Consider the following 12693-nt stretch of genomic DNA (forward strand, 5'->3'; position numbering starts at 1 on the left):
CAATGTATCTGATAAATCAATCATTTGATATTATCTTCTAATTCCATCGATAAACATATTGAAACAAATACGTTCATGTAAAGTATTATACGTTTAATACTTTATTAATATTTTTAAGTTATAATATATATATACATATTTATTTATATATAACGGTTCGTGAATCGTCGGAATTTGGTCGAGGTTATAATGAATGTATGAACACAATTTAAAATTCTTGAGATTTAACTTAACAAACTTTGCTTATCGTGTCGGAATAATATAAAGATAAAGTTTAAATTTGGTCGGAAATTTCCGGATCGTCACAAGCATTCACAAGATGTTTTTAAGCATCTTTTATGTTTACATCAACATCTGAAGAAGCCTAAATCGAAAGATTAGATGTCGAGTTCATCATCATAACTTGCTCCTGTTCATCATTGAATTTCGAATTTATTGCAGTCTTTGGTTATGAATCAGTCACAAAAAGTATAAATCGTTACTGTTGAAGGATGAAGGGGGTGATAATGATAAACCCTAGAAATTGTGAATTTGATTTTATATGTTTTGAGTGCTTGAGTCAGAAGTATCTTTTACTAAAAGGGTTGGTATTAGGTGAAAGGAAGAACAAAATACAAAAATACCCTCACATGCTTGGCACATGATTAAGTTTTAACGGAAAAGTTAATAGTGTTAGTGAACTAGACTATCCTTGCTCCACTTTTAAGTCATATGGACTATCCACACTCAAATCACCAACTTTGTCTATCCACGCTGGATGCTACAAATCACAGGGACTATACGCGCAATTTTCTCAATTATGTATGTAAAATATTGTCTCTAAAACTTTAGGATAAACGATTAGTAATCGAATAATGTTCGAAACCATTATGGAAGCAACAACGGGCGAATTGATAATGAAAGAAAGAAAGAAAGCAAAAGGTGTCGCTTTCCTCTTTAGAATTGTCCTCTACTAGCTTTGCTTCTAGTTCCGATCTTGGAATCTTCATTTTTCACTTTTACCCCTTCTTTATTTCTCTTTTTCCATATGTTTACCCTCACTTTTTCTTTTTATCTCATAAACTGTCACTCTCAAATCCATCCATCCATCAAACTTGGGATCAACCAAAAGCAACACTACTTACTCGTCGTCTTCTTCTCTTCTTTTCCAGCATTTGTCTCTATTCTCAACCTTTAACTTTTGGTCCCATTTCCCCCGTTCAATTCAATTTCACATACTACCAAATTCAAAAAAAAAAAAAAAAAAAAAAAAAAAAAAAAAAAAAAATTAAATAAAAAAATAGACATAGAAACAAATGTTATCACTCTTACTTCGAAAGGTGTTGTTTTTTTAGAAGCATGGTATTGACATTTAGGCTCTCAAACTCATAATAAGTGATCCGTTGGGTACGGGTAAAACTTGAGTTTCTCATAAATCGGATAAATTTTCTTTGCTTAAAAGATGAATAATGACATAAAGACATGCATTTAAAATTAAATGATTTTAATTTTAATACTAGAATTCTTTGTTGTTTTTATATAATTAATATAAATTACATATAAAGCACAAGGTTCCCACAAGTTCTTTCATTGGATTAACGTTAGTAATAACAAATTACTTACACTAACTAATGTAAGTATTGCCAAAGAATACCAAACAAAATGAGTTCCTTATTCTTTCAACTATAAATCAAATTTTTATCAATACAAATCAAATTTTTCCGAACACCATGAACTATAACTTGTTGGTTAACAAACATTCGGGCGGTTTAATGTTCAAACAAGGTATCTTGATTCTTATTCATTAATGTAATCAAGTCTTAAAAAAGTTATACCTTGTAATTAATTTGTTTATGTGATATGTGATAGAAGAATTTTAACCAAAAAATGAATATGTGAATGAATGTCGTATATATGCCGAAACAAAACTAGCAAATAAACCCATTGGCAATGGCTTGATTCATGCCAAAATGGGTAGTTTCATATACAGGAAGTTCCTCACATTCTTTCAAAATAGATAAGTGATCAAGCTCGAATAAATCCGAGCTTGCATCACTTTTCATATCATCATCATCTTCTTCTTCATCATCATCATCGAACTTTTGAGACATAGATGTTACATGGACCTTCAAAATATCTTGTTCACTACAAATATATTTTTCACCACATGGGCGACAATCTTCATCAAAAATTACACTCACCGGATAAAATCTAACCGTCCTTCGAACATTCCCATTGTTAAGCCTTTTCTCTCTTGATCTTGGAGAGTCTTTACTTAAACATGATCTTGTAAATGAAGAAACCGAAGAACATGTGGACCCATGTGCCGATTTTGTTGTTCTTTCAACCTTTTGGTTGTTCAAATCTTTTAGTTTCTTGAGATGATGCCCATTTGTGAACAGAGAATTAAGAAATGTCGATAATCGACCTCCCGGTGAGATTGGTTCTTTTGCTCTTTTTAAATTAGCATAAATCTTTAGTGCTTGTGCTTTCGATTTAATTAGACGCCCGTGTTTGATTCTTTCTGTTTGATTACTGTCGTCCACGCAGTAATCAAACTCCATTTGCATACAATTATTGACGTCAGTTTTTACTTGTTTTGGCCTTTTAGGGCCAAAACAAGATTGTTTCTGCGACCTTGTGTGGTAGAAATCCCCTGGCTCTGAGCTCATCGTATAAGACGTGCTTAAAGAAGAACCAAATAAAAACGGGTCATTACCAAGTACTGATTTCGGGTAGTTTTCAGGTAATGATGAAGACCTCCTTCTACGAGTAAAATTTTTTGCATTTACTTTCATATCCAACCATTTCTGAACCAAAAAAGCTCGTCGTAGATTCGTTATTCCATCGTCGTTTGTTGCACCACCACCACTTTGTTTCTTCAAAAAGTTCTCATCTTGAAGCTTAATTTCCACGGATTTTTGATCACGAAATTCCATCGAACGGTAGATTTCGTCGAGAAGAGTTGAAGAAAATGATGGGATTTGAGTGTTTTCTCTAGGTTTGGTTTCTTTGAGTGATGATTTATGATTCCAAGCATACATGATGATGAAATTGATATAAAAAAGATATAAATATAGATGGATACAAATTAGAGAGGGAATTAAGATGTGAAATGAGAGAACAGATGAACAGGGTGTAAAGAATACATGATTATATAAGGAGAGAGAGAGTGCGCGGGCATGGTGGCAGGGGTGATCGGCAAATTCCTTAAAGATTACTAAATTATGACATTAACGAAAAAGCACATAACTAGTTGATTTATTTTTTTATTGGGTTAAAACCACTAATTGCCTATATACTTTCTCAAATGTCCCGATGTCGCCCATATGCTCATTTACGTCTCACTGTCGTCTACAAACTTTCAAAAAATATCCATCATACTTTTTTTACCCGTAACGAAAACAATTGACGACGTGACTTATAAGTAGTCGTGACACGTCAGTGATACATCGAACCATAAACTAAAAGTATATGGGCGACATCGAAACACAACTGAAAATATATGAGCGACATCGGAACATATAAAATTAAAAAAAAGTTAAATAATTAACTTTACCGGTTCAACAGGTAAACGGTAACAAAATGTTGACATTGGTACATTTTTTGAAAGTTTATAGACGACAGTGAGACGCAAATGAATATATGGACAATATCAGAACATTTGAGAAAGTATACATAGCAAATTTGTGACTTTAACCCCTTTTTATTTTTTCCAAGTCTAAGTTATATTAATAATGGTCAACAAATCCGTTACTTCATTCTAAATTATACTCATAAATACAGGTGTGTCAAGTCATATAGATTTTGGTAGAATTTAATCATCATATATTATATATTATTAATTTAATATTTATTTTTATATTGGTGTAAATTTAAATATTTAATATTTTAATCTATCTATCTATTAAAACTCTAACCTGATAATGTCATAAATAAAGAATTTCTGTTTATAAAAGAAAATTAAAAGAAAAAAGAAAATTTTTTAGATGATGTCATTAACATAAAATTTATATAATAAAAAATTTAAATATAAAATTACCCTGGGAAGAAAATTATACGCATGCTCTCAAAACCCTTGAAAATCGATTGTACATATACCCTCAAACTATTGTGCAGATCAAAACCCTAAAATTTTTAATTCAATTCTAATAAACGCAACCATCAATTACATTCATCTTTTAGCTGCTACAATTCCAAATTGCGGAGCCCTTCATGCGTCTTTCAATTCCAAATTGCTGTTAACCGAAAATCCATATTGTTAGTCGAGTATTCATCTTCCTGTTATCATTCTTTACATGCGTCTTTTAGCTGCTACAATTGAAGATTTTATTACCAATACCACTATCTTCCGACGGAGGTGGAAGGATGACGGAGACGGAGGTAGTACTCTTTTATGCTTTTACTTTAAATGGGGCTTTGCTCTTCAAGTTTGATTATAAGGATGCTTCCTAAAATTATATTGAAATGGTTTGCTTACATTGTGTTTTCTTCTTTGATTCTTCTTATGTGTAGTACAGGGAAAAGATCCAAGGGTTTTTAGTTTTGTTATTAACTGTGAATTTGAAATTGGAGGAAGGCTAAGAATCTCAAAAGTTTGAAGGATGTTTAACGTTGTTGATTCTTTCTCTATCATTCAGGTCGACATAATACATCAATTTCTTATGATTTCTTTTCTGTGTTATTTTGGCTTATAAGAAGTTACCACATTCACATGTCATTTGTATACGTTTGCTACAAATTAGATATGTTAATTTTATTAGCATATGATTTTGCTATTTTCAGTCACATTATATCGAGTGACAAGTAACATTTGTTATTTTGATGCTCACAAGGTGTTTGATGAAATGACGTATATGAATTTGTGTATTGAAGGTAAGTAAAATTTATCAGAATACTTTGAAAATGTCTATGCCTAACTCAAAAGTTTGCCCAATATTTTGAATCCCTTGAAAGATGAACTATAGCAACCAAGTGCATCATGAGGTATGTATTACAATTCGGCCATGTATTTTTGTGCTTGAACATCTCATTTGATATGTACTAGAAAGTTACTGTAATTTGTTATTGCACATATCAATGTAAAACTGTTTACTTCCTGTTATTTGCATGAAATAATGTTCATGCATTCGAATTCCGCTATATAAGTTATTTCAAGAACTAAGGTTTTGTGTTCAATTTTGTTAGTTATGAAATTTTTTTTGTTAATAATTTCTTAGAGAAATTAAATATATTCTTATTAGTTAAATATTGTTTATATAGTAGTACTTTTCTACCGTTGATAATATGGGTCGCTTGGTTTGCATTTGAAAATAGTTGAATGGGTTCTATTTTTAGCATGATTATGTTTTAGAACTTAATCATTGGTTATTTTAGCATGGGGTGCAAAAGCTGTATAATTGAGTTGTTACTTCATGTTATTCGAATGTACCGATATTAGAATAATATGTCTCCTTTAAACTTTTGTTTCTCTTGTGTGTTCATTGATAATTGTGATTATTGTGGTCAGTTTCAGGAAGTTATAGCTTGGGATTCGAATGGATAATGTTAAGCCGTGCAGCGTTTTTGAAATGATAACAATAGCAAAATCATCGTTTCAGCATTTTCACTTTCTTTGTTACAGTCATTCTCTCCAATAGTTTGATGCTCCAGATATACCAGTTGGTAAGCTCTCTTATAATATGTTTAAAGTATAATACATGTTATTTAATCTAATATCAGTCAATAATGAATATGTTATAAGACTTAGATGTCATTGGATGTGCGTTGTCTACTATGGATATATTTTGTTCTACTTTTTCGGTTGTCAAAAAAAAAAAAAAAAAAAAAAAAATGTTTGGTTTATGAATGTAGTTCTACTTTTCCACAACTGATTTTTGGTAACCTATTCTTTAATTGTTATGTATATGCATTTCATACACATTACGAGTATATTTTTATAGAACTTGATCTGAATTCATCACATTCATACATATTACATGAGAAGCTATTTCTATTAAACCCATTGAATCTTTGCAATTCTTAAAAAGCAAGAAACATTGTCTTCAAGTATTTATCATATAGCACTTTTATAAGGTACATATTAAACTCATCTGTTTTAGAAGGTACATATTAGACCCATTGAATCTTTTTATATTAAACCCATCTGTTAATTTATTTTTTTAGGATTTGATGATTTCGTGAGACGAGCAAAAGAACGGCCAGAATAGGAGCTTGATTCCTTTATTTGTATTGTTGAGGTATATATTATATCTATCATTTGCATCTTTATAAGTATGGTATTTGTGATCGTTATTTGGGTATTTGTGGACTGCTTAAGATTGTAGTGTTGACTATTAATAATGTTGATGGGTATTTGGGTATTAGGGGACTACTTAACCGTGCTTTGGAACCAATCTACACATACGTTGGTTGAACTTACATTTTGCAAGAAGTTTATGAACCAAATGCATGTTGTGTTTTGTTTGTTTGATATGCTATTGATAAAATGCTCAACTTTCAGTGACTTTTTTTTGGGGAGTAACAAGGTGAAAATTTCTAAATATCATATGTTGATAAATAGTTTGAATTGCAGATCTGGTCATTCAAAAATGGATTGAGGTGTTTCTAGATATGTTTCTGTATATTTCAAGGTTTGATCATTGTCTTCATAAATTTGACATGATGGTTTGTTAAAGAATGCAAATTGGGAGATGATTACTTTCTATTCTAGGTAAGCTACACTTACATTCTGTTACGGAGTATATTATTATGGCATCATTTATAACATATTTCGAAAGAACATATCTTAAATAGATTAAATAAATTGGGCAACATTATATTTAATACCAATAGTTTGACATCATAATTTTTCTTTCTTATCTAGGTGAGATGACATTAACCCTTCAGTTTTATTGAATAAGGTGTAAATTTAGCCGAGGTTTCAATCGTTTACAACCAGGTTTGAGATTTTGAGCTTAGTTTTGTAATGCTACATGGTTCACAAAGTTGTTTGATTTAGAACCATCTGTTGAATATGATGTATTTCACACTTGAGAACATAATTTAATTCACGGGTATTTTGATTAAGATAGTACATTAATACGATTACAATTTCAATATTAATGCATAAATGTAACAACTTGGAAAGTATCTAAATTTTCATTAGACAAAATTACTCCCGTCGTTCTTGAACATATAATGAAATCATACGCGTCGTCCTCAAAGTTTTTTTTTTTTTTTTTTTTTTTTTTTTTTTTTTTTTTGCGTTCGTTGTCACTAAACTTGCATTTTATAACGTACGCCATCCTTCTGTTTACTGTCCGTCTATTTGAGCCGTTAGCCTTCAGCATGTGCCAAACATGTGAGAGTAGTTCTATCATTTTATCTCTTCTATACTTCAAGGACGACCGGCGTAATTTTGTCTTACTTCCTTTTTCCCTCATCTTCATTTTCATTCCCAATATTTTATAAACCCAACTTCTTCTTCACCCTCTAATCAAACTAAAAACCAAATCAAATCCAAATCTTTTATGGTGTTTTAATCCAAACCCCACACACACACACACACACACACACACACAAAAAGTCTATTCATCCCCATCATAATATCAAATCCAAACCTTTTATAGGTCTTTTCTTCTTGTTCAATTTTTTCCTTCAACTCTCTCCAGTTTTTTTGTTCGTAAGAGCAATTTGTTGGATCAATGATATTCTTTGTCATATTTTAGGTCATGGCTTTCTTCAATTCTAGCAACACCCATTTGCTTTGAACATGTGTAGATTAATTTATTCTCAAACTTAGTAAATGGGTCTTGACTAAAGTTGATTTTCTTTGTTTCACTGTTTTTTATTGAAGTTTCTTTGAGTTACAAAAATCCATTGGTGTTCATCTCAGATTCAATGGCGACTGGGCTACAGCAAAGATAGATATCGAAACGGTAGGAAGAGAAGGGGTTCATCAAAATCTCCAAGAAACCACAGACAACAAATAATTACAAGTAAATGGATTACAATAACAATCGTTTTTCTTTTTTCTTTTAAAAAATCAGATGGGTTTCATCAAAAAACAATCGCACTCCTTTTTCTTTTAAAATGTTAACTGGATTTCATAAAATAAAATAAAAACATTACTTTTTCAAAAACCCAAAAGAATTAGAGCAAAAGAAAATCACAATCGTGTGAACTAATTTTGTTTGAATTTAGTTCAACAAATATTTGAAAATTAGGACTTTGACTTTTGGATACAAAAGAAAATAAAAAATCGTATAGTAGAAGTAGAAGAATTTAAGATTTTAAATCCGTTTGTATTGTGTTTAAGAATATTGGTTGAATGTTGGTTAATTGACTAACCGACTAAGTTAAGTATGATCCTTAACCAAAGAATTTGTTTTGATGATGACACATAGATATGCATAAGTGATGATCGACAGTTAACATAAAACACGCAAGTTCACTAATCCATACTTGATCTTGCAAATGACCAAGTCAAACAAAACTTAAAGAATGAAAATAAAGATCATTAAAGTACACGCTCAAAGTACGGTCGACCGTATACTTAGACGTAGAAGCCCAAACTGAATTGCAACGCAGTTTTGTGAAAACAAGTTGCACGGTCGCCACCACGGTCAACCGTAGTGCGACCGCAGAATTCTCTGTCACCATTTTCGATCAAATTTAGTTTGACTACTTCCCGACATCTATAATTCATGAAACCTTTCTCAACACGCTTAGAATAGATGCCCTCTCCATACTCAATTGAGTTTTGGTCATGAAAAACACTAATCTTGGTTAATTACGCTTAATTACATCTTAATAACAAATTAACCATGGTTAGGCATAACATATAAGTGTTAATCAACAACTTGTGATCTTAAAACTTATCTTGATATTCTTAGGATGATCACGAAGTACCAACACACATAAGCTAATGTCACTAGAACACTAATTACAATTAAAGGTCACTTAGTGACAAATTAAGGCTAAATGAAGAACAATGTTTTCAAGTGTAACTAGTAAAGACTTGTAATCCTAAAATACAGTTAGATACATTTAGGATGGTCACCAAGTCCCAACTAGAGATTGCTCTTCTCTTGTTCATGTGTTGGACATTAATGTGTGCTTACACATTAATCATGCAATATGTTATATTGCAAGTAAGCTTGCTAAAGCTTAAACTATAGTGTCGTACAAATATGTATATGATTGATTTTAGAATAACTATCTCTTGCTATATGTGAGTATTACTTGCTACTTGCTAATATGTTTAATACTCATCAATTTGCCAACTTGATTAATATGCTTGCTATGTATACTAGTTAGAATACTAGAATTCGAGTAACTAATTTACCAATGAATTAAGTGTAAAATGGTTCACAAAGAAATAATGGTCAATAATCTATTTGGTCTTGTCTAAGTAACACATTGTGATTACTTGTCCAAGTATGACTTAACATTGATGTCTTTACACACTTAATGTTTATTTTAGAAAGACATCATTCAATTAATCTCTACTTAATCTTAAAATGAATATGACTTGTGATTAATTGAAACTAGGAAGTTAATGACATGTTGACTAGTCTTTAGGATTGAATCAAATGCATTAATGAGCCTAACTAAGTCTTGACCAAACTGAGATTATCCAAAATATCAATCAAGACACTTCACCAAGAATGTTGGGTTTACCACATTTGGAGTGTTATGTCATTTTCACTCAATAAGACCAAATCTCACACACTTAATGCATATAGTACTTGTATAGGATATTGAGTTTCTTTTACAGGTGCTAGACGGAGTAAAGATTCTAAAATGTGATGTTCAAATCTGAGTCAAACGGCTATACAACAAATACATACTTTTGGACTGGAGCACGCACGGTCGAACCACGGTCGACCGTGTCTGTGACCGTGTGACAACGGCTAGTTTTTGAATCTCACTATAAAAGGCAAGCATTGAGGCGCATTTGAAGCTGACCCTCTTGCATATTTCCACAGCTTATTTTCAGAGATCACAAAGGCTTAAGTACTACTCAAATAGGATCAAGCAAGAGAAGATTCTATGATCTTATAGATATAGAATTTGGTTGTTGTAAACTTATTAATCAAAATTGTTCATCTTATGAGTTTACTTAGTGTAATGTATGTCCTAGTATTGTTTTAGGATTATCATTACAAATTGTATAAGTCTTGTAACTTCAATTAGTAGAAGCATAGACTAGCTTTGTGATCTACTTCCTTAAAGGGACTTAGGAAGTTGATTAATCTTATTTGAAGATTAGTACTTGTCCAAGTTGAAGACAAGTTGAGCTAGGTTGGAGTTGGTCTTTCAAAGGGATAGAAAGATTAGGCTTGTTGTCTACCAAAGAAGTTGAAGACTTGTAAATCAGATCTCCACCGGGTTTGGAAAAAAGTGCTTAGTGAAGCAAGAAATCCCGATTAGTGTAATCGGGGAGTGGATTAAGGTGGAGTAGTTAACATCCACTTGAACCACTATGAATCCTTGTGTTTATGTTCTTTATATTACTTTAATTATCATTTTGAACATATACACCGCACACATCAAGTTTGAGTTGAATTGGTTGATCATAGTTAATCAAATTTAAAAAGTGTTAAAAACGTATCAAGTAACTATTCACCCCCTCTAGTTACTTACAATTGGTATCAGAGCGGTTTCTCAAATCATTGCTCTATAAACGTTTTTTAAAGTGTCGAAATTCGTTTTGTGCAAAAACTTGAGTCAACGATTCTCGGATCAACTCAAACTATGGGATACTTAGAAGAATTGGTGAAAGAAGCACCAATCTTTGATAAAGAAGATATTGATGTGTGAAAATTAAGATTTGAAGTTTATCTCAAATCTAAGGATTACTAATTGTAGAGAATAATCAAAGTAGGAGACTTTGTTCCACAAGCTAGTTCAAGACTAGTGAAATCAACATTTTAAAACAATGAAGTTTTAAAATAATTTGATGTTATTTCACTACTTCATAAAGTTCTTCCTAATGAAGAAAGAATGAAGATAATTTCATGTGAAAGTGCAAAAGAGTGTTGGGATTCACTATGCTCTCAAGAAGAAGAAAACTCTAGGAATTTAAAGGGTAAAAGGGTAAGAGAGAATTTGAAGACGCTTGGAGATTTTGATTTTCAAGAAAAGGGTTTGGATGGAGATGAAGATTTTTGCCTCATGGGTTCTTGGAATGATTTAAATCAAGATGGACAAAGTGAAGAAAAGGTTGAATCTCCCTTCAAAGAAGATGATGTCTCAAGCATGGATTGCAATGAGGTACATGTATTCTATCCTTCTAATTATGAAGAATTATTAGATGATTACAAGACCATTAAGTTTGTATATGATAGTAGTCGTGACAAGGTAATACTTTTAGAAAAAGAATTACACAAAGTTAAGCAACCTAACAAAGTTCTAATTGATGAAAACAACACTTTGAAAAGAAAGCTTGAAAAGACGACAATTTATGATTCATCAAAAGATAAACTTGAAATGAATTTGTGTCACGACTCTAGCAAATACAAATCATGTAATCAAAGTCCATTGTCTATTATTAGGAGAATTGAGAACATGGAAAAAATGGGCCAAACTAGCAATTCAATGAAAGGGATAAGTCAAGGATTGGGTAACCTTAAAATCAATCAAAACCAATGATCAAAATGCTAATAAGAATAACCTTTTCAAAAGACTTTGAATTAATGAAAGGTTATTCATACAAATGCAAAATTGTTTTGAAAATGATTTTAAAAGAAATGTTGAAGGAAGTCTACTTGTATTAGGATTGTGTGTTTGAATGAAACTATGAATTGCATGCTAAATACAAGTTGATGCGTTTTGGGCATACTATATGTATAATTGAATATATATATATATATATATATATATATATATATATATATATATATATATATATATATATATATATATATATATATATATACATACATATGAATATATTACGTGTCATTGATGATGAAACATCGGGAGGATGTGATCATTCGATGTTAGGAAAAGAAAACTTATAACACCCCGCCAAATTTCCATCTGACGGCGTGTTAATCCAGGTCCCACAGTTAACAGTTACGCCCTCTATATGAGACGTTTAAAGCAATCGCATTTAATTTTATTTAAAAATTAACTTTCAAAAGCAAAAGTCAATAATCCCAAAATAGAAACACTGTTGTGATCGTAATCACAAGCCAACAGTATTTAAACAGTATAAAAGTTTTAAATGCGAAAGTAAATAATGTTCTTTAAAATCAAATGCTGACTCCACGGCCAGTCATGCAGCAAACACAGCAGAAGCATACCTCTTAAGGACATGAGAATAACAACACGCAAAAACAGGTCAACAAATAATGTTGGTGAATCTACAGGTTTAAAAATATAACAGTATCTGAAAACAGTTATCAGAAAAATAGTTTAATTTCCTTGACCACGAGATTTTACAAGTACAACACAAAGTCGCAAAACGTTTGCATAATATGAGCACCTGAATACTAGCAATGACCCGAGTATAGAAGCCACTATACCCGCCTTTACCTCCTAAAATGTTATACACTTGTTCAAATGTATTTAATGTTCAAAGTAAATGCGCCACGGTTAATATTGTTTGGGCGAGGTTGTCAACCTAACGGATCTGTCCATCTAAATTGTGCTTACACCGATGGTATTAAAAGTATTCAAGCTAGAGGCTTTTTGAACAAACTCAATATGCATATATAGTACTCA

General features: G+C 31.4%; 1 protein-coding gene and 1 long non-coding RNA gene across 2 annotated transcripts; one reads left to right on the top strand and one right to left on the bottom strand.

Annotated features, from left to right (window-relative positions):
* Positions 1-1890: 1890 nt before the first annotated feature.
* Positions 1891-3039, bottom strand: LOC139882798 (protein BIG GRAIN 1-like A). Its single transcript, XM_071867071.1, has one exon. The coding sequence runs from the start codon at positions 3021-3023 to the stop codon at positions 1908-1910; it is 1116 nt and encodes a 371-aa protein (XP_071723172.1). The 5' UTR covers positions 3024-3039; the 3' UTR covers positions 1891-1907.
* A 2431-nt stretch (positions 3040-5470) lies between these two features.
* LOC139882810 (uncharacterized) lies at positions 5471-6952 on the top strand. Its single transcript, XR_011771813.1, has 4 exons — positions 5471-5643; positions 6145-6218; positions 6554-6691; positions 6845-6952. It is a non-coding gene; the product is annotated as an uncharacterized lncRNA (long non-coding RNA).
* Positions 6953-12693: the final 5741 nt, after the last annotated feature.

This window comes from Rutidosis leptorrhynchoides, chromosome 1 (assembly GCF_046630445.1).
Source record: "Rutidosis leptorrhynchoides isolate AG116_Rl617_1_P2 chromosome 1, CSIRO_AGI_Rlap_v1, whole genome shotgun sequence".
NCBI classification, from domain to species: Eukaryota; Viridiplantae; Streptophyta; class Magnoliopsida; order Asterales; family Asteraceae; genus Rutidosis; species Rutidosis leptorrhynchoides.